Source organism: Xiphophorus hellerii, chromosome 14 (genome assembly GCF_003331165.1).
Source record: "Xiphophorus hellerii strain 12219 chromosome 14, Xiphophorus_hellerii-4.1, whole genome shotgun sequence".
Taxonomy (NCBI): Eukaryota; Metazoa; Chordata; class Actinopteri; order Cyprinodontiformes; family Poeciliidae; genus Xiphophorus; species Xiphophorus hellerii.
Window position 1 is genome coordinate 1,404,640 of NC_045685.1, and position 22,817 is coordinate 1,427,456.

Below are 22,817 nucleotides of genomic sequence, written 5' to 3' on the forward strand. Positions count from 1 at the left end.
GATTTTCATTCAGTCAGGACTGACACTAGCCACATGCATTGCAGATAGATTGCAGTAAAGCATTGACTAATGTCTGATTTTAAAATTAGTTAACTGGACTTGTAGCCATTATTTTGTACCCATTGTTGGACACCACCAGGCACAATCGAACCGTTATACCTAGGATTTTGTGGTCTCTTTTTGAAAATAGGCCGACAACTCTAAGATCGTATAGTGTGCGCTGGGCGCACACTACACGAAATGAGGAAGGGAGAGGTCAGTGGAGAGCACCGGAGTTGAGCCTTTTTTCATTCAGTGTCATCAACAGAAAGAGAAAAAGACCGGAAGAAACGATAAAGCCGATAATTGAAATGAGGTCGATAGTTATAATTTAGCGTGCGATTAATTGATTTATTGTTTATCGCGACAGGCCTACACACAATGTGCATTACATTTTATGGTAAAGTATCAGCATTTCTTATTTTTTAATTTATTATGACTGTAGATTTTGAGAAATGTCAAAATACTTCAGATTTTCTACCTGGCAGGGATCGGCAGCAGCGATGGCCTGGGTTGCTTTCAAAGCCAGCAGGCAGATATCCTCCTGAGCCGTGATAAGGAGGTAAGTCACAATGAGAGCAAGGGAAGAGGACAGGCGCTGGCTGGACGTTAGGGCAGAGGTAACAGCCAACAGCCAATCAGTGGCCGCACAAGGATCATGGGAAACTCTGCCCAATATGGACAAAGCTACGCTGAGCTCAGCGTACCAGGAGCTGAGAGGGAGGGTCAGCGTTGGGCCAGGCTGAGGACGAGAACAGCAGAGGTTAAAAAGGAAACACAACAGAATAAGATTTCAAAACTGTTTTATTGACAATGTACACATTGTAAAAATATGCCTACCTCATGGACCTTTTCATATTACAACCACAAACTTCAATGAATCAACTTTAAAGGGATTTGATACAACAAACCAACACAAAGTAGTAGTAGTAGTGCATCATTGAAAAATCTTGACTGATTTATAACACTTTTAATGATTGTCTGCATCTGTATGCAGCCCCCGTTACTACAAAAAATCCAGTGCAGCTAGTGCCTTCCTAAACATGTTAGTACCTTCCTAAATATGGCACTACATGGCAATGTAGTGCCATGTTTAGGAATGGCACTACATTCCTAAACATCAATCAGAGCAGATGTAGCTTCGGATGTAGCCCTCACGATGAGGACTGTAGCTGGTGGATCTTTTTGCTGCTTCTGTCTGACTGCTGGTTTCCAATCACTAACCTCCAAACAAAACCTGCCAGTGCTCTATGCAACTATATCTTAAATCAGATGAATGTATTCAGTGTATAAAAAAGTCTTGTGTTTTTCTCTCAACACCTGAACAGAGACAGAATGAGCAGCAGTAAGTTACGTTTGAGAAAGAAGCTGGGTACCTGCCGGGCCTTTTTTGTGGGTTTGTTGATGCTGCGTAACAAGCTGTGGGCCAGACTCTGGTTTAAGCTGTGCGTCACTGGGTCAGCCAGTGGCTCAGTGAGCTGAGAGCAGGAGAGCAGCTGCAGCACAGGAAGAACCAGGACTGGACTTAGCCAATGAGACAGCTCTGCTTTTTCTGGAGATAAACACAGAGCTGCAGGAAAAAAATAGAGTTTTATACAACAAAGTCAGAATAACCACATAAATGAAGTAGAAATCAAATATTTTTCCATTCTTTATTTATACCCAAAACAGACAAGCAGACTACATTTATATATATATATATATATATATATATATATATATATATATATATATATATATATACAGGGGTTGGACAATGAAACTGAAACACCTGGTTTTAGACCACAATAACTTATTAGTATGGTGTAAGGCCTCCTTTTGCGGCCAATACAGCGTCAATTCGTCTTGGGAATGACATATACAAGTGCTGCACAGTGGTCAGAGGGATTTTAAGCCATTCTTCTTGCAGGATAGTGGCCAGGTCACGACGTGATGCTGGTGGAGGAAAATGTTTCCTGACTCGCTCCTCCAAAACACCCCAAAGTGGCTCAATAATATTTAGATCTGGTGACTGTGCAGGCCATGGGAGATGTTCAACTTCACTTTCATGTTCATCAAACCAATCTTTCACCAGTCTTGCTGTGTGTATTGGTGCATTGTCATCCTGATTCACCGCAAAAGGAGGCCCTACACCATACTAATAAGTTATTGTGGTCTAAAACCAGGTGTTTCAGTTTCATTGTCCAACCCCTGTATATATTATATATATATATATATATATATATATATATATATATATATATATATATATATATATATATATATACTGTATATATATATATATATATCTTTTAAAACCAATGGTAGTTACTGGAGCATATGGACAATTACGATGAAGAATTATGGCCACATAATGAAATTTTTAATCATAATAGTACAATAAAGATGCAACATTGCCACAATAAAGTTGTAAAATTATGAGAAAGTTCTGACAGACAAGTTCGTCTAGTCCGCAGCTCTTTGTTTGATAAAAACTCAGTTGTCAATCATTTCAAAGTTCTGCTACTGATAATAATAACTTGATGCTGATGTGTCAAAAGACAACGTATTTCCTTATGTGTAAAACTGATATCAAAGAGTAACTTCACAAGACACTCAACATTCCTCATTTAAATTTTTTATGTAGTAGTTAAATTTTTTTTTAATTTTCCTAATATTACAACTTTATTCTGGTAATGAGTTTATTCTCATGTTTTTTATTTAGATTTTGTTGTCGTACGACTTTTTCTTGTATTATTATGACTCCCGTTCATTCTGGTAAGACTCACTGAGGACTCGCACACATCATCACTATCCACGATGACTCTTTAACAATACTTGGATGATATGAGTTATAACAGTTTTTAATATCACTTTAGGATAATAAAGTATTTTTGAACTGAACTGAATGTTCTGGTGCATAACAATAGAATTGAAGGAGGGTCTCATGTCTCTTACCATGTGTATAAACATATTACATTTACATAGACTGATTGAAACCTTAAAACGTACAGCCGTTTTGTGTTCAAATACACACTCCTTTGTTGTGTTTTGGGTATAAAGGTGATCAATTTGAACTACCGTGGCATCATTTCACTGAGGAATATTTTTATATAGATTTAGTCTTACCCAGACTAAACAGGCTGTTCTGCTGATCTGGAGGAGCCTCACACAGAAGTAAGGCCAAACCCATCATCAGCTCATCCACTGGCCACACCTACAGAACACAGAAGTAGCGGTATTCATTATTTATATGAATCCTGCTCATTATTAGACTCTTTGGAAGCCTAATAATGATCATTAATCTCTTCCTTTGTAGTTCAGAGAGAATAGCAATTTCAACTCATCCAGCATCTGATAAAAATGCACCTGACCTTGCATGCAGAGAGGAGTTGCTGTATTAGGCTGAGAAGCGGTCTGCAGTCTCCATTTAACTTCAAGCATTGGTGACATGCACACAGCAGCTGCACCAGCAGTCTGGCTCTCTCCGTTGCCCAGAGCTCTCCAGGGGCGTCCATAAGACCCTGAAGCAGAACGTCCACAAATCCACACAATTCCAGCACTGCCTCCACACTGTCCACCTGCAGTGACAAACAGAAACTTTTTTCAGCCACCATGTAAAGTATAAAATCAGAATGCGATAGCCCTTCATTCTACACAGGCAATAATTACAGTATAAAGTACCAAAAGTATTATTATTTCATTTAGCTATTAAAAGTCTAATTGCAAACAAATCACATGGGGGGTACCTCAAGGCTGCATACTTGGTTCAGGTTTACTGAAGGTCCACTTTTACCCAAAGGTATTTATGCAAAATGACATAATGGGAGTGTCGTCCAGAGCTAATGTGTGCTCATAGGACACCCACGGCCTGTCTACAGGATACCCACAGCATGCCCAATACCTGACCACAGCACACACACAGCCCGCCCACAATATGCCCACTTTCCCATATTCACCCTCTCAAAGTGAGAAATGGCAGCCAAAGGAGAGACACCCAACTTGGTGTGTCTCCCAATCTTGAAAGAAGCACCAGACAGGGTTGTCCACTCTCCTCCTCACTGTTCTCTATATTCACTGAACTGCTAGTTGCTCCAATTTGTCAAAACAAACTTATGGAATTCAAACAGCTAACAGAATCTGCAAAATTTGTTTTTATGCTAATCATTTCCTCTTTCTGTAAATTGCAAACCAATCTCTTCCAGAGATGACTTAAATAATGCATTTTTAATCATTTCAGACAACTATCAACTGAAAATGATCAAAGATCCTCTGGTTGCCTTGGTGGCGCATGATCCTCATGCGCGACCTGCTGCAGTCACTGGGTGGAAGTATGAATTTGCCTCTACCGTCACCAATTCAGACACAGTAACTGCTTCCATGGTGATGGCAGCTTGCAGTGGTTCTACAAGCACAAAAACATGTCAGCCTAGGGCAGCGGCTCTGATGTTCACAATTTATCTTTTCCAAATGTCTTTCCAAAGATTCTAGAACATCTGCCCTTAAGAAATTATGTTTTGTTAAAATGAGAAAAAGTCACCATGGAAATATTCACTCATGATTTGTAACAGAGGAAACTGGACCAATCTACCTCATAGGTGAGCTCAACATTCGAAGAACTAAAACATCTGTTTTCCTTTAATTGTCTTATGCACTTTGTAGAGTCAGTCTGAGGGAGCACATATTGCAGTTTTCTAGCTAATCCCTAATCTTTAAAAAGCCTTATCTGCCGAATCCAATTTTGGCCAACGCACATTTTTTGTCTGTAAAGTCACTAAATATAGCGCCAAAATCACTGTGTTGGCAACAGTGGGGTGACTGTTGTTAACCGCTCATGGGCAGATGTGACCTGGTGGGCAGGTCTGTCATCAGCCTTCTCTCACAGCAGAGCAAAATGGCAAAGTGGATAATTTTCAGACCCAAGATTGGTGGAAAGATCGGTTTCAAGTTTCAAGCAATTGTCGGAACAAGTTTCCAACAATTGCGATTTTCCAAAATGGAGGAAACCGGGGCCGATTTATTGGCCGGCCCATTTGTCGCTCTGCCCTTAATCAAGTCAAATAATTTTTTAATTCACCATTAACTAGTAAGCAAAAAGTTCTTATTAAAACAGATCATCAGTGACCTGTAAATATGAAACCAGCTGACAAAGGCAGAGCAGCAGGCTCTCAGACACCACTGCAGTGTTCTTGTGGTCCTTGCTCTGGGGCATCCATCCAGCCCCTGGCTTTGTGGGCAGCAGCACCCTGAGCAGGCTCTGTCGGAGCAGTGCGTGCTGGGACTGCCTCTGAGGCTCGCAGTACAGATACCGGAGGAAGGGAACCAGCATGCTGATGTAAGACGCTTTATTCCTGGGAAACAGAACCATAGAATGAGGTAATTTGACTAATAAAACTTGAATTTGTCCACGAAGTGTTACCACTTACACATGGAACTGAATACATCAAACCCATGCGGTGACAGAGGGAGACCCCCACTTCAGCCATGCTTACCTGTCAGCAGCCTGACAGATGAAGTCATGGATCTCCAGCAGCAGCACCGGCCAGCAGTCTGCTCGGTTTTCCAGCGCTGTGATGTACGGGTGTGGACAGCTCCTGCACAGCAACAAAGGAGCAAAAGTCAAACACTTCTCATAGTTTCCCCCACAGATTCCCGATTACAGCAAGATGGAGTCTGTGAAGCTGCCTGAGGCCAAATGTCATGAGTTTGAACAAGTCAACAAGGAGGATGGAACACCACAAACACACGAGTTCTGTCTGCAATAAAGCACCATCCATCAGACAAAATCACCCTTAATAATGAGAAATAGGGTGAACCCATAAATTAGCCCTCCAAGTTGATCATTTTGGGAGATCAGCCGATACTTACACATGAATTCGATTTTATCAATCGATCTTATTTTCCTCCTCAAAGGTCTGAAAATCAGTCAGTACTCTTCTTCTCTGCTGTGAGAGATGCTGACTAACACCAGGTCATGTCTACACAGCACGGTGAACAACAGTCACATCACTGTCGCCAACTCTATCCTTCTATTTATCAACTTCTCAAACAGCAACAAAAAGAGCGCAATAGACAAAGACATAAGACTTTATTGTCATTCATTTACATGTACATATTCAACAAAATTTTGTTGCAAGGCTCCAAAAATAATAAAATAAATAAGTAATAATAAGAAGTATCAATATAAATATGTAGAAGAAATTAATGGGAGTTTAGTAGTATTAAGGCATGAGGGATGAAGCTGTTGTGGAATCTATAGACACTTCTCAGAATTTTTTTCACAAAAAGCTTTGAAAACCTTTTCCTTTCTTTCTCCTTCTCAACGATCACATAAAATCCCTTTAAAGGTGTGAATACTTTGCCAGTCAACGTATTTTCCAAGTATTGTTCAGATAGATTACAGTGGTTAACAGAGTGAGCAGACTGTTTCACCACTTCAGCTTGTTTCCTGTAAAGAACAGTTAGCCTGTACTAGCTCATTCAGTCATTGCAGAGCAAACACCAGGGTCAAATCCAAGTGGAAGCCGTTGTTAACCCTCCAGCCCACGGCAGGACAGAGGTTAACACAACAGTGTTGTTGGTGGGGGGTCAGCACCAGCAGCAGGTCCACATCCCCAGTGACTTCCATCAATCAGCGAGGGAGGGAGCGAGGGAGGGAGGGAGGGAGAAAGAAAGAAAGAAAGAAAGAAAGAAAGAGAAAGAAAGAAAGATGGAAGCGCTCAGACTGAGCATGTCTGTACCTGCAAAGGTTTACAACATGGCTGTGATGCAGACAAGACCGTTTTCTCTTGTTCAGTCTGTTCAGTCTTTAAATTGTGTAATCTATCTGACCATCTCTGTCCTCTTTCCTTGGGTTCCCTTTGGCGATCTCCTGGCTCTCAGCTATAACATGGCTCCCATCCATCAGACTTTCAGCTGCCACACAAAAGAATGAGTAAAGAGCAGACTACTACTCTTTTTAGTTTGATTCCAAGTTCACCAGTAAATCACTGGCAGATAACCAGATGATATATCCTCCTCACCTTCCCCAAAACCTCTTTTCTTTCCTCAGGTTACACCTACCCTAGAGGAGCTATCTTATTTTTTTCACTTTTTTTTTTTTTTAGATTTCTGGCACTATTGCCTTTTATTGAACAGCAGTTTGACAGAAAGAAGAGCGCAGAAAGAGGCAGAAGACGAATGTATCAGGAATCAAATCCTGGCTAATGTACGGCCTCTGTACTTGTTGAGCCCATGCTAATAACTGATCCACTCAGTGCCCCCCACAGACTTGTCTTACAGAAATGTGTAAATGATGAAAACTTAACATACAGTATCTAAGCTGCAAGAAACCAAAGTGGTGACTTGCTCATTTATAGGTAATACTTAGGTCTGCACTGACTGCAGTTCTGAGCTGATCATGATCTTTAAAAACAGATTTTTTTTTCTATCTGAAAAGTCAGAATAAAAAGCAACAAAATCTCTAAGTTGGCAACAGGGGGGTTCACTATTATTAACTGCACATGTGCAGATGTGACCTAGTGGGAGGTCTGTCGGCCAGTTCTCTCTCATGGCAGAGCAGAAGGGGACAGTGGCCAAATTTTGCATAGGTAGTCAAGATCAATAGACAAGATCGGTTTCTGATGTAAGTATTGATCAATCGCCAATCTCCAAAGATAAAGAAAATCAAGACCAGTTAATCGACCAGCCGAATTATCAGTGCTCCCCTAGTCATTTGAAACAATTAATTGTTGAAAAAAAAAAAGAACTGAATTATGCCAGATGATTTTGAATGTTTTATAGACATTAGAAACAAAATCGGCGGTTCAGACTTTAAAAAACAAAACCAGAAATTGGTATCTGTGAGTAAAATCTCTAGAAATGCATCAATATTCTGCATAATCTCACACAGATAATAAACAGGCATGCCAATAAGAAATGCACTGAGAAATTGCTTTATTGGAGGAGTCAGACAATTTTATGCTTGATCAACCATACACAGCGAGATTTTTTTTTTTAGTAAGATTTTTTTTTCTTTTGTGAACCCATCATACGCAAGATCTGTCTGATTGCACAGACAACAACACTCTTCAGTGTGGAAGTTGTTACTGGGGAAAGAAGCTCGGCTCAGTTAGAAGGCATGTCGGCTATGTTATAAGACCTACAATAAAAACTCTACTGAAGACATTAATGGTCAGTCACAAAACTCCCATCTCAGTCCAGTTCTTTATTTCAGCCCAAATGTGCAGATTATCATTTGACTGAGCAGACAGGCCAGATAGATGACGTGGGAAGGCCTGCAGGGGGCAGTCAGGATGGACTGCACCACTACAACCAGGTCAACATCCCATGAGAAACAAGATGATGAAACCAAGACAGGCCTGGAGCTCCCCTCATCCCGCTGGGGGCTAAAGTACTCCACGTCTCGGTGGCAGATTGCAAAGGGCTGCTCTGAGCATACGACCAACAATGGCCATCAGTGTGCATCCTTCATTAATCCTGCAGCATTTACAGTTACCCAGCAGTACCAGCCCTCACAACCAATCACTGGCCAGCCTGCCAGGCCAATGGCGCCACCCTGCTGCCCTCAACACATTCATCTTCCCACCAGGGAGGTTAAGGCTTCCAGACAGATGGAGCTAAGACACCACAATCAAGATGGAAGGGGATCGGACAAAGGGAATGAACTGGGAGCAAAAATGCACAGAGCTTTGGGAGAAAGCAAGGATTAGAGGGAGAAACGTAGCAAAAAAAAGGAACAGGCTTCAATGTAGAAGGAAGAAAATGAAGAGCAGAGGGAGCAAAATAAACATGAAGGGTAAAGAAAAAAAAAGACCAAGAAGCTCTTTTGATCACCCGCTGCAACTGATTAAGGAAGCCCCAGGATCTTGGCAGAGGTACTCATCTAAGTTGTGAAAGAGAAGAAGATGGCGGGGGCTGGTTCAGTCCAGGCTGCCTGGCCAAATGCAACAATATAGCCTGACCTATATTATTTCTACAACTCTGATATTGTTGTGTCCTTAATTTGTTAAAGTTTAAATTGCAAAATACATCAGTGGTGTATTTTTGCTCACCTCAGGGCAAAAAGTCTCTGAGGTGAGGGCTTCCATCAGTTTTCTGACCTTCATTCCCACTGCGGTCCACATGGTGAGGAGCAAACTACATCAATTTAGCTCAAAGTTCACTCACAGAAGTGATGCAAACAACTTCCCAACATGACCTGAATGTTACACGGAAGCTTCTGGGAGCTGGTCTTCTTTGTCATGTTGACTTTTCAGACTTTAGCATTCACATTTCTCTGAGCATCCAAGATGTCTTTAGCTGCTCCACAATCAGAAGCAAAGGTCAGATTTCTGGATCAGGCTGAAACCGATCTGAAAGTTTGCTGCTTTTTGCTCAGAGTTGAGTTGCAATAAAAACAATCCCACACCGAAAAAATTAGAAAAATAAAACTTTGATTTTATATCACCTATATAATAGAGGTAAACCCATCTTAGGAAACTGTCTATCCGACTTATTGATGGTAGTCTGAAATCTCCCATCTTTTCAACCCGCCCCCCAAAAATGATACTAAATCAGAAACCAATCTGATAGTTTTGAAAGCGTCTGCAATCAATCAATTTAAAGTGCTTTACATCATAAGAACACAAGAATAAGTCATAAAAACTACATACAGTGAACAACTGAGAAACCAATGGCTTCTCATTTTGATGAGTGCCATCATCAAGATCATCAATACATATTTTTCATTTACCTAGTTGCTGAATTTCCTATTTACTGCAGTGGTTTTGCACTAATTGAGACAACAACCACATCATCATACTGTGGTCAAACTAGAATGTCTCATATGCCTCAAAAGAACTTTCTTTCTGTATTGAAGATGGTATCAAGAGTTTTTCTTAGTATGAATACTGAGTTCAGTGGTTTCAACCCAATATGAACATGAGTATAAACTGACCTGATAGAATAGGGACAGGTGAAGTTTGTGTCCCCTTGTCTCTGGTCAGCTTGCATCTGCAGCAGTCTCCCGATGACCTTTATAAGCCCCTGAACATTTCTGTTCACAGTGAAGAATAAAAGACAGAAAAAACAATCCCAGATTATATAATTAAATCAGAATAACTAACCACACACAAGAATGTTCTGCTGCTGAAGAAAGACTCCATCTGGGATGGATTCCTGTGTATACAGGGCACTCTTTGGACAAACACCAGGAGACTAAAAACAAGGAGAAACTCAATGATTCATATATTCTTGTAAAATACAAGTATAACTTTTTGAACTGAAAAAACACAATAATTTATCCAGAGGCCACACTTGTACAGAAAGTCCTTCACATTTTGGCTCCACTACCGGTGAAAGACTTTGTCCATTTACATTTAAAATCAAACATAATACAAGAGCAGTTAGCAGTAGAGACAACTACTATTTAGGAAAAGTTCATTTGGTTAAGTGTCATTTTTTGTTCAGGGTTCAAATTCTTGGAATACACTACCTTTAGAATTAAGAAATATTACATCGTTGAACTGTTTCAGAAAATCCCTTAAGCAATGCTAACTAGATAATTAAAACTGTACCCATGACTTTAATCATCTCATGTTTTTACAGTTTTTTGTTGCTTTTTTTACAGATGTGGCTTGTTTTTATTTTTTGCTATGTTTACTATAAACTACACTACTTTTATCTACACATTGAAATCTGTCATAAATCATAGGCCATGTAAGTTGATATTAATTTTAATTGTAATTTTCAATCCCTTCCAACAACCTATTTGGAATCTACAGAAAAAAAATTGCCTCTCTGACTCTGGCATATTGCTGTGATATATTCATGTTGATTAATATGCATTGTCCCCTTTATGAAATAAATACAGCTTAAATTTACCTCCACAGCTCATTAAGTTACAGTATTTTACATGTTTCCCCAAACAGCTGCTGACCAACCACCCAGAACACTGCTGCACAGCATGCTGGGTGGAAGAACCTGCAGCATGTGATTAGAACTCCACGGCACGTCAGTTCATGACTCCAATGCAGAGCTAGTTGTATCTTTAAAGACCCTTTCACACCCTGGGTACTCAAATACCCTCCTTTCTAGACACTCACTTACCCGCTTCACGTTACATTAAACTCAGAGAAAAGACAGAAAAACTGAACAAAAGTTTCTACCTGTAAGCCATCAACTATCCCCCAAAAGGCCTTCACACGAAACATACCTTAATTGAAATTAAAGGAAATTTAATCCTTGTTCCACATTATTAAGCAGGCCACAGGTTTCAAGCAATATGGGAAAGAGAAAGGATCTCTCTGCTGACGAAAATCATCAGATAGTGTAGTGCCATATGACAAGGTATGAAAACATTAGATATTTAATGAAAACTATCATACTGTGAAGAGATTTGTGGCTGATTCAGACCAAAGATGGGTTTGTACAGATAAAGACAGAATGAGAAAGGTTTCTGTTAGATAAATTCATCAGATTAAGAGAGCAGCTGTTAAAATGCCCTTACAAAGCAGCAAACAGTTTTTTGAAGCTGCTGGTGCCTCTGGAACCTCAAGGTGGAGGATCCTCCAGAGGCTTGCGGTGCATGAACCTACTATTCGGCCACCCCTAACCAGTGCTCACAAGCAGAAACGGTTGCAGTGGGCCCAGCCGTACATGAAGTTTAATTTTCAAACAGACTTGTTCACTGATGACTACTGTGCAACCCTGGATGGTCCAGATGGACGCAGTAGTGGATTGGTGGTGGATGGCCACCAAGTCCCAACACGGCTGTGACATCAGCAAGGAGGTGGTGGAGTCCTTTTTTGGGCCGAAATCATGGGGAGAGAGCTGGTCGGCCCCTTCAGAGTCCCCGAAGGTGTGAAAATGACCTCAGCAAAGTATATGGACTTTCTGACTAATCATTTCCTTTCATGGTTCAAAAAGAAGAGCCGTACCTTCCGTAGAAAAATCATCTTCATGGATGACAATGCACCATCTCATGCTGCAAGCAATACCACTGTGTCATTGGCTGCTATGGGCATAAAAGGGGAGAAACTCATGGTGTGGTCACCATCCTCCTCTGACCTCAACCCTATTGAGAACCTTTGGAGTGTCCTCAAGCAGAAGATCTGAGGGTGGAATGCAGTTCATATCAAAACAGCAGCTCTGGGAAGATATTCTGACATCCTGCAAAGAAATTCAAGCAGAAACTATCCACAAACTCACAAGTTCAATGGATGCAAGAATTGATATCAAAGAAGGGGTCCTATGTTAACATGTAACTCAGTCTGTTAAGATGTTTTTGATTGAAATAGCTTTTGATTTTAGTACATGTGAACACTTAATGCTGCACATTCAAAGAATGACCGTTTGCAGTTCTTTATAATCCATAAAATGTTTAGAAAATCTGCTGTACATAATAATTTAGAACAGTGCATTTTTAGTTTTTTATTTTTGAAAAAAATACTGTTCTCATGGGGAGCTTTGTTCAGTAAAATTTGATTTATACTGTAATAGTTCATGACTTGAAAATTATACTGACCATCATTTGCATTGACCATTTAAGAAAATCTGAGAAACTATCACTTGCATAATAATTTGGAACACGGTGTATTAAATTAAAAGCCTGTTTACTGTGTCCCTCGAGCCCCTCCAAAATAAGCCACTGCCCCCCCAGCTAAATTCCTCTGGAGTCAGATGTGTAAGCTGCACAGTCATTCAGTATATTTAGAAACAACTATTTTTTTTCTTGTAAAAAAACAACAACAACAAAATTTAATTAGCTGAACTGAAACTTTGTCATATAGTGAACATAAAAATCAAAAAAAAGAAGCTGAGAGTGTGTGTTATGTACCTGGCAGAAGGCAGGAGATTGAGGACACTGTTGTGAATGAACTGCAGGTCTGCATGGCCCTGATCTACTAGAAGCACCACAGCATCACAGCATGTTGAACGCACCAGAGCGCTGTCACTGCAGCACTGCTGCCAAAGAGCCTCCATTGCTGGGCCCTGAGATGTAACACAATCAGGTCATGTCAGGTCAAACAAAGGAGCCATGAAAACATGTAAATAAACAATTTTTCATAATGTGTTCTACAGCAATCATGAAAGTTATATCTTGGAAAAGAGAAACTGATATAAGATGTGTGTAGGATTCTCAGTACTCAACTGTATCAAGATATTTCAAGTGATGTAATTGACTTTTCAACTGTTGTAATTATCTCTGTTTATTTTGTTTCATATTAAGAAATCGACTGATCTTCTGGATTGCAATTTCAATCAATGAGTGAGTCAGAAAGTTTTAAACCAAATTTATTAGAAATCAGGTCATGTTGTCAGTTTCACTTTTGAGTTTAAGGATCCACCATGTCAGGTGAGTGAAGCATGACATCATAACATGTCAGATCTGTAGCTCATGTATAGTAAAGCATTACACAAGATTTGTGAATTTTTACATCTGCAGCACATCTATGACAGCCTAACTTATCTGGTGATCAATCATGCATGCAAAAGTGCTAAATGTGTCATAAGGTGATATAAGAGCACAATTTTCCAATTGCATGATGGCTTCCCATGTCACTGTACAAAAAGCAGATATGATGTGAGCATAAGATTATTTTTTTTTATCTGCTCCAGACAAAAGAGGATTATGATTTCAACTAAAGTATTCTGATAGATCTGCTGTAATTTTCTTCATTTTGGGCGATGTGCCAATACTTACATTAGAAACCGATCTTATCCACCAATTATATCTACCTCCGCAAAGCTCTGGAAATCAGTCATTGTCCCCTTTTCTTCAGCCGACTTACAGACCCGCCCAACAGATCATGTCTGCATGTGTGCGGTTAACAACAGTCACCCCACTATTGCCAATTTAGTGATTTTGTTGCTACATTTAGCCACTTTTCAGATGAAAAATTAGAATCGGCCAAAATCAGAATCAGGCAGGTCAGGCCTTTTAAAGATCACCCAGATAGCAAAATATAGGTAAATCAACGTTGAAATATAGTTAGGCAGAAACATTGAATCCACATTGAAGCCTGACATTGAAATGATATTGAAAGTGGTCGGTGATTTACATGTTGAATCAACATTAGGGTTTCAGCCATAACTGACACTATATCAATGTTGATTCAGTCATCATCTGAATGTGGCTCTACATGCATATTTGTGCTGATTTTATATTCAATCAAAGGTAAGGAATCAATATTGATTCATGTACACTTTTTGGTCTGATATATATCTACACCACAAAATGCCATTAAAAGTTTCTGCACTGGTGTTAAACACAATTTTGTTGGCAGATGATTGGTATTATGTCGTTCACAATTATCTTTTCTATAGACATATAGGAAAGTTAGGATAAAAGTAATATCACCAAACTTACTGCAAAAGTTCTAAAAGTAGAATTCAATTCAGAAGCAGGCTGCACCAAGCCAGCAACAAAAGGGCTGTGTGGTTGGGATATACCACTAGTGTAAAAAGGGGGAGATGGACCGCTTCACCACACCAATTCTGAGGATGCTTGTAGTGACTTGTAGATGTTTTTATGTCAACACATTATGAATAGTCAGTAATGATATTTACAGACAAATAAGAAAATGTACAGAAAGGAATCACAACCCACTATTCTCAACATGTAATGCTTAATTTAAAACATGATAAACCCCTGCCGCCAGGTAATAAAATGCTCTCACCCAGAGCTCAATGAGGAGGAGGGGGAAAAAAGGGGCGTGACAAACAGCATACATTGATTCAACATTGATTACCAGTGTTTCCCAACCCTGGTCCTCAAGGCACACTGACCTGCATGTTTCAGATGTTCCCCTCTTCAGCACCCCCCATTCAGATGATTGCAATTCAGCAAAACCCTGTTAATCAGCCATCAATTGAAATTTTTTTATATTTTTTTTTTCCCCAAGATGGCGGCGCACGCAGTTGCAGCGGCTCATTGCTCTCTCGGTCGGTGCTATGTTTGGCTGCTTGTGTACGTGTTGATTTGTGTTCCGTACTCGTCATGTCGGACAAACAAAATATACAGTCGGGACGATCTCCTGACGATCGGTGTCCGCTACGAACTAGATGTTACAGCTGATTTTCAACGCTTGTTCAATATTCCGAGGGACATAGCGAGCTGCGCTGTGTTATCTTTTGCTCTGTCACATCTGGAGCAGCAGGGGAGCTATGTGCGGATGCTCTTTGTGGACTACAGCTCTGCTTTTAATACCATCCTCCCTCACAGACTGGTGGACAAATTGGGGGACCTGGGTCTCCCTCACTCCACCTGCATGTGGATTCTGAGCTTACTGACCAACCGACAGCAGAGAGTTAGGGTGGGAAAACATACATCCACTGCCCTCAGCCTTAGTACTGGCTCTCCACAGGGCTGTGTGCTGAGCCCCCTGCTCTATTGTCTGTACACATACGACTGCACCTCTGCCCACCACAGCAACACCATCATCAAGTTTGCTGATGACACCACAGTGGTGGGGCTCATCTCAAGAGGCGACGAGTCCGCCTACAGGGGTGAGGTAGAGCGGCTGTTGGTGTGGTGAAGGGAGAACAATCTGCTCCTCAACAACTCAAAGACAAAAGAACTCATAATAGATTACAGGAGGAATAAAACGGACATTACACCACTAACCATTGGGGGAAAATGTGTGGAGAGGGTAGCTGATTTCCGTTTCCTGGGGGTCCACATTGAGCAGGGCCTCACATGGAACATGAACACCTTTGAGCTGATAAAAAAGGCCCAGCAAAGACTGTACTTCCTGAGGGTTCTCAGGAGGAACAACATCAAGGAGAAGCTGCTGGTGTCCTTCTACAAGTGCTCCATAGAGAGCATACTGACCTACTGTATCTGCGTATGGTATAACAGCAGCACTGCGGCTCAAAGGAAAGCTCTCCAAAGGGTTGTGAATATAGCCCAAAAAATCATTGGCTGCCCTCTCCCCTCACTGGAGGACCTGCACAGCGACCGCTGTCTAAGAAAAGCACAACACATCACAAAGGACACTTCTCACCCCGAACATTCTCTGTTCACACTGCTGCCTTCAGGCAGAAGATACAGAGCAATCAGAACAAGAACCAACCGTCTCAGAGACAGTTTTTACCCGATAGTAATAACAAAACTAAATGCAATCAAAAACAACCATTAATCATTATGAATGATGTATGTGAGAATGTGGCTGTTCTTATTTATTAGGTTTTTTTTGTTGTTTTTTTTCCAGTTATTTGTTAATTCTTACATTGTGTGTGAATTGTGAGACAGTTATTTTTTGTTTTTAAGCATATGCACTGACTGATGGCACCTTTTAAATTTCGTTGTTCTTGTGACAATGACAATAAAGATTTATCTATCTATCTATCATGTGTGCTAAATTTGTCATAAGGTGCGGTGTGTGAGGTGGTGAGGTAGACGCCAGGAGATCCAGGTAAGTGAAATAAAGAATATTTAATGACAGAACTGATCAGAAATGTAGTCCAATAACCAAGGCAGCACTGCAGAGAGGAAACCAGGGCTCTTCGCAGGTAGCGACAAGGAGAAACAAATGGACTGACACAACATCAGACAAGACGCCAAACGAGACGAGGACCCGACAAAGACACAGACACACAGGTGACACTAAATACACAGGAGGTAATCAGGGAACAAGAAACACCTGGGAGTAATCAAGGGGAAGACAGAACAACACGGAGACACAGGGACATAGGAAACTCAAAATAAACACAGAAAAACACGGAACATGACAGTATCCCCCCCCCTCAAGGGCAGCTACCAGACGCCCAAAAAACAAAAACACAACAAGGGTGGGCGGAGGGGCGCTGGACGGGGGGCCAGAGTCCAAAACAACAAAAAACGACCCAACGGAGTGGGCGGAGGCACAGGACGGGCCAAGAGTCCAAAAACAAACAAAAAACTACCCACAGGGTGGGCGGAGGCGCTGGAGGGAGGTGGTCCGGCGGGCGACCGCGGCGCTGGAGGAGAGAACCACGGAGCTGGTCCGGTGGGCGACGAAGAGTCTCTGGAGGAGGGACGGAACTAGGGGGCTCTGGAGGAACACTGGGGGGCTCTGGAGGAACACTGGGAAAGTCAGGTGGGGCCGAGAACCCACTAACTGGGGCCAATAACCCACTAACTGGGGCGGGAAAGGCCACTAACCGCGCCGCCTGTCGGCCCGGAGCCAGGTGGGCCGCCTGGAATCCCATCACCATGGGAACAACGGCTGGAGCAGTCTCAGGAGCGGGGACTGGAGGCTCGGGAAAGCCGGCAGGAGAGCCGGCAGATGCTGGAGCGGGAGCAGCGACGAGAGGCGGAAGATCCGGAGCAGCGACGGCGAGAGGCGGAAGATCCTCAGCGGCGGCGGCGAGAGGAGCTGAGTCTGCCGCGGCAGCGGCGAGAGGAGCTGAGTCCGCCGCGGCAACGGCGAGAGGAGTGGATTGTCCCAATGATGCTGGAGCTGGGAACGGAGCTGGAGATAGCGCCGGAACCGGAGACTCGGGAGCTGCAGGAGCGGCAGTAGTCTCTGGAGCGGGGACTGGAGGCTCGGAAAAGCCGGCAGGTGAGCCGGCAGGCGAGGCGGCTCCGGTGAGAGGAGCTGGAACTGGTGGCAGCGACGGCCCCGGATACTCAGGAGCGGGGCTGGAACGCTTTCTCTGGACGTACTCATCATACAGTGCAAAAACTAACTCCAGCACTACAGAGTCTCTCTTAAACCGTTTGAACAGATATTCAAAATCCTCCTCAGAGTCCATGGCAAACAGATTAGGAGGAAGCGCAGGGAATATATTGACGGTGGTTATGGTGGTGGTGTTCATGTTGGCTGAAAAGATCCTGGGTGTGCCTCACCGATCGGTATGGTCGGGTCCTTCTGTCATAAGGTGCGGTGTGTGAGGTGGTGAGGTAGACGCCAGGAGATCCAGGTAAGTGAAATAAAGAATATTTAATGACAGAACTGATCAGAAATGTAGTCCAATAACCAAGGCAGCACTGCAGAGAGGAAACCAGGGCTCTTCGCAGGTAGCGACAAGGAGAAACGAATGGACTGACACAACATCAGACAAGACGTCAAACGAGACGAGGACCCGACAAAGACACAGACACACAGGTGACACTAAATACACAGGAGGTAATCAGGGAACGAGAAACACCTGGGAGTAATCAAGGGGAAGACAGAACAACACGGAGACACAGGGACACAGGAAACTCAAAATAAACACACAGTGACACAAATGACAAAATTAGGAAATGCCTAAAACTTGCATCTACATGAATCTACATATCATTATATGCCTTGAGGACCAGGGTTGAAAAACACTGGGTTAGACGTTGGCATTTTAATCCTTAGAATTCGACCATAAAACAACATTGATTCAATTACAACTTTTCAACATTAGTTAATTGCCTAGAATTGTATGATGGTTGATGGTTGATCCACTATTAATCATCAACCTCAACTGGTGTTAAACATAGTTGGTTGAATTAATTCAATTGATTAATGAATTCAATTAATCAATTGATTAACTCAATTAATCAATTGAATTAATTGATGTTAATTTAATTCAACATTGAGTTAACATCTCTTTTTTTTTTTTTCTTTTTTATCTCCGAAGAGTTTTTTGCGGCGCTAGTGGCTCGTATTTTTTCAACAGTAGGCAGACAGGAAGGAGGGTGAGGAGAGGGGGAAGACATGCGGAAAAGGTCGTCGGGACCGGGAGTCGAACCCGCGACGTCCACGTCGAGGACTAAGGCCTCCAAACGTGGGGCGTGCTAACCCCCTGCGCCACCACAGCACGCCCCAGAGTTAACATCTCTTGTTATCTGGGCCTTGATCGATCAGAAAACTGCAATCATTGCACCTCTAATTTCTTGAAAGTATGTCACAATTCAGGGTATGAATCAAGAAAATTTTATTTACATTTAATCAAAAAGCACTTCTTATTTCCCAGATCTATCTTACATTATTGAAGCTTTAAGGCAAATCAAAAATAATTTAGGAACTCACCTGGGTGGAGGAATGGGTGATTTGCCCATTTGAGCCTTTTTCCTTCAGCACAGCAGCAACAAGATTTCTCACCGTCTGACGAAATAGGCAGGTTTTGGTGAGACTATACAAACTGCATCCAAGTAGCCACAGCTTTACTTTGTCAATTACAACATCTATCAGACACAATGACAAACATCATCTACATGAATTATCACATAAACAATATTTCTGCTCCCTCATTGACCAATCACTTTATTAAGTGTCTGTGGTAGTTTATCAGCTGTTGTTTGGCAGCTCAATGACTGACTCGTATATATTGGTTTTTAATGATGTTGTTGCCCTTTATCCAAGTGAAAAAAAAAAATGTGTATATTTCAAACATACTTACATTTGTGCAAGTACATTTTAAGTATACTAAGTATTAAGTGTACTACTACATATAAATATATACAAAGTATACTATGAGCATTTCCTGTCTCAGAAGAGGCTCTGGCTCCACCAGATCACCACACCAGTTCTGAGGATGAACCTCCACATCGTCTTGATGGCTTATTTTTTTACACTGAGCAGCTGGTTACATTTTTATCAACAGGAAAAACTGAAGTTTTCCCAACATTAATTGCTTAACAAACATCAAAATATTGAAAATAATTTGACAGAATTTATTTCCCTTGTTAATCTTTTATGAAATTTCTCTTTCATGCATTTTATTCAATGTTAGCTTTCAGGGCCCTGTGATGGACTGGTGACCTGTCCAGGGTGAACCCCGCCTCTCATCTGATGACTGCTGGAGATGGGCACACCAGCCCCCCTCATAACCCTGAAAGGATTAGTGAGTTCAGATCATGGATGGAAGGCTTTTAAGGTAGTTTGTTACCTTAAGTCCACACTTAAAACAACTTCCTAGTTAATGCCAACATCAACTGATTTTATGATATTGCTGACTATTTTTTCTACTTCTGACATACAGGCAAAGAAGTTCCCCAGAAACGTTTTTTCATCGCAGACATCCAGTTCCAGTCATCATCAGTTCTGATGATGCCACATACATAGGGAGTCCACAACGTCTTAAAATTGTAATTCATACTTTTTTCTTTGCTGTTTTTCTGTACTTTGTAAAAATGCTAATACTTTCTCTGTTTAATTGCTCTGTTGTTTTATTCTCTTTTGTAGGTTTCTGCAAAGGGCAGTGGTGAAGTGAATGGAAATGTTCTGTCATTTATCCTCACTGTTCTTAGGTAGGAGAAATGTCAGTTTGTCTGGAGTAATACTGGAATACCGTGACATTGTATTAAACCAATACTCTGTCCTTGGTGAAATATTTTTCATATTTCCTCTAAGGTGTACCTATTGTTTCATTGTGCTAATTTTCATAGGCGTGTTGTCTATAAACTTTTATTATATTGACAACTTGCGCAATTCTGTGATAGTATATTAGCAATGTACTCTTGAAAAATGTGAATATATTGAATACCCAATGTAATTTTTGTCAGCCAGAAAGTGTGCTGTAATTGATCCTTCTGAAATTACATCTCAGTGTATAATTTAGGCAGATATGTTTGCAGTACTGTAGTGTGTATGAAGCATGTAATGTAAAAGTGGCAAAGAAGAATAAAAAAGACATTAAGTAACTGAAGAGTGGGTCGTGCCGTGGTGGCGTAGGGGACAGCGCAACCCAAGTTTGGAGGCCTAGAGTGCTCGACGCGGCTGTCGCGAGTTCGACTCCCGGACCCGGCGATGTTTGCCGCATGTCTTCCCCCCCTTTCCTGTCAGCCTACTTTCATATAAGGGACACTAGAGCCCACAAAAGACCCCCTGGAGGGGTACAAAAAAAAGTAACTGAAGAGTGTACTTCACTAGCAATTATGCTACACCAAAAGTGTAATTGGAGAATACTGTCACACTACTAATATATAAAATATGTAATGCTCATATACTTAAAGTAAATTCTAAATATATTTTAAATGTAATTCAATCACAAAAAATAGTACACTTAAAATATACTAATCAAGCACGTTTATATTACATAAAAAGCCATATACTTAAAGTATAACTCTAGTTTATAGATAGATACATACATTTATTTTGATATCCAGACACTGCAGCTTACCTGGACTTGGATAAGAGGGTTGGAGAAATCAAACCGGGTTTTGAAACTTTCCATTACTGCACCTCATACCTGAAAGCATAAACAATCTTCCTTACTAAAAGTTCACAAGACCTCATGAGAATAAGGAGTGGTCTACTTTAACGTTTTTAGTAAGGGTGCACCAATAAATCACTCCTGATTTCCTTAATTTTGGGAAATCAGCGATCTCATCTTTGCACAGGCCTGAAAATCAACCACTGTCCCATTTTGCTCTGCTGTGAGAGACGACTGACCGACAGACCCACCCACCAGGTCATGTCTGGATATGCACGATTAACAATAGTCACCCCACTATTACCAATTTTGTCTCTATATTAATGACTTCTCACTGAAAAGTCACTAAAAATAGTTACTATAAATAAATATAAGGCTACACTAGTGAAAAAAAATACTTTAGTATATTTCATGTCCTTGGTGAAATATTTTTCACATTTCCTCTAAGGTGACCAGATGTCCAAGACTAAATCTGGGGACATTCCTCACTCAGCGATAAAGAAGAAGCAAATTTATCAAACAAAAATGAAGAAACTGGGACAGATAAGTTTACATATTTATTAACATTTAAACATTAAAAATCAAATATAAAAGCAGGAACGTATCTCTCCACACAGTGGTAATATTACTATTAATAATAATAAAATAATAGCAGCAATAGAAAATTAAAACTGGAAATATGGGGGGAAATTGTGTACATAGTTTGTAAGTGACCATGCATATACATGAATAACATAGATGGTACCTCTGTTAATGAACAAAAAGCCCACAATGGTAACAGAAGTAACTTGAAAGTGACAAAAGTAGTAAAAAATTGTTTACTGACAAACTGATGAAAGTCAGACACTGCTTTTAAATTGTGGCTCAATTAAAATGATGGTAGTTAAAACTTATTAGTATTTTTGTGTCTGTGACCATAGAGCTGATGCACTTTGTCTCATCTCTCCCAGAACCTGTGTGGTAAATTCCAGCCTCACTTTTTAATGATTTGCTTTCCTCCTTGGTCATTTCACATCAAGTCCACCTTGACCTTGGAGTTCACCTTTACTTTCTGTACTTGGTTGTTCTGGAGTTTTAGTAACCATTCGTATCATAATTCTCTTGAATTTGTCAATTTTCTTCCGGCAGCCGCAGCCAGGGAGATTGGCTCCAGTCCTGTGGACCTTATGTTTCAGAATAATCTGTGCAACTGTAGTCACCTTGGTCTGTCATTTTCTTATTCTGTCGAAGCTCATTTAAAAACAATGTCTGCTTTTTATTGGTTAATTTTCAGTAAATTTTCATTTATTACTTTTGTTTGTTTCAAGTTGTTTCAGTGCCACTGTGGGTTTTTAAGTCATTAACAGAAGATACCAACAACTTCGTCCACCTGTGAATGTTGTGCAAGAATGGACACATAACTGTCCATAAATACATGAGGTGTGCGTGTAAAGTTATGTAGCTGATATGTAAGGACACTGTGTGTGTTTGAGATGAGTGAACTCTGGTCAGGAAGTCCAGCAACATGAGCTCATCTCTGGATCTGCAAACCCTCCTGGGTCTGAAGAGCCATCAGCCACATGATCATAGAGGTCTGGATAGAATAAGAGCAGAAAAGATTATGTGAAAAACTGAAAACACCACAGGTGATAGCAAAGAGAAACACTTAAAATACAACATATAAGACACAATTAAATAATATGTTTATATTTCATATTTCTCTCCAG

The 22,817-nt window shown here is 41.0% G+C and overlaps 1 protein-coding gene across 5 annotated transcripts in view; it reads right to left on the bottom strand.

Annotated features, from left to right (window-relative positions):
- focad (focadhesin) overlaps nt 1–22,817 on the bottom strand; it is an 84,585-nt gene that overhangs the window by 50,737 nt on the left and 11,031 nt on the right. For 2 of the 5 annotated variants that reach the window (XM_032583188.1, XM_032583187.1), the window contains exons 2-11: nt 21,079–21,147; nt 18,987–19,061; nt 12,836–12,990; nt 9,956–10,054; nt 5,511–5,612; nt 5,144–5,369; nt 3,393–3,599; nt 3,148–3,235; nt 1,416–1,609; nt 521–781 (exon numbers count right to left, since the gene is read on the bottom strand). In XM_032583188.1, the coding sequence (XP_032439079.1) occupies nt 521–781; nt 1,416–1,609; nt 3,148–3,235; nt 3,393–3,599; nt 5,144–5,369; nt 5,511–5,612; nt 9,956–10,054; nt 12,836–12,990; nt 18,987–19,061; nt 21,079–21,132 (1,461 nt within the window). In that variant the 5' untranslated portion in view covers nt 21,133–21,147. Of the gene's footprint in view, nt 1–520; nt 782–1,415; nt 1,610–3,147; nt 3,236–3,392; nt 3,600–5,143; nt 5,370–5,510; nt 5,613–9,955; nt 10,055–10,881; nt 11,252–12,835; nt 12,991–18,986; nt 19,062–21,078; nt 21,150–22,817 lie in introns of those variants that run through there. The other 3 variants (XM_032583189.1, XM_032583190.1, XM_032583191.1) reach the window with 3 other exon arrangements.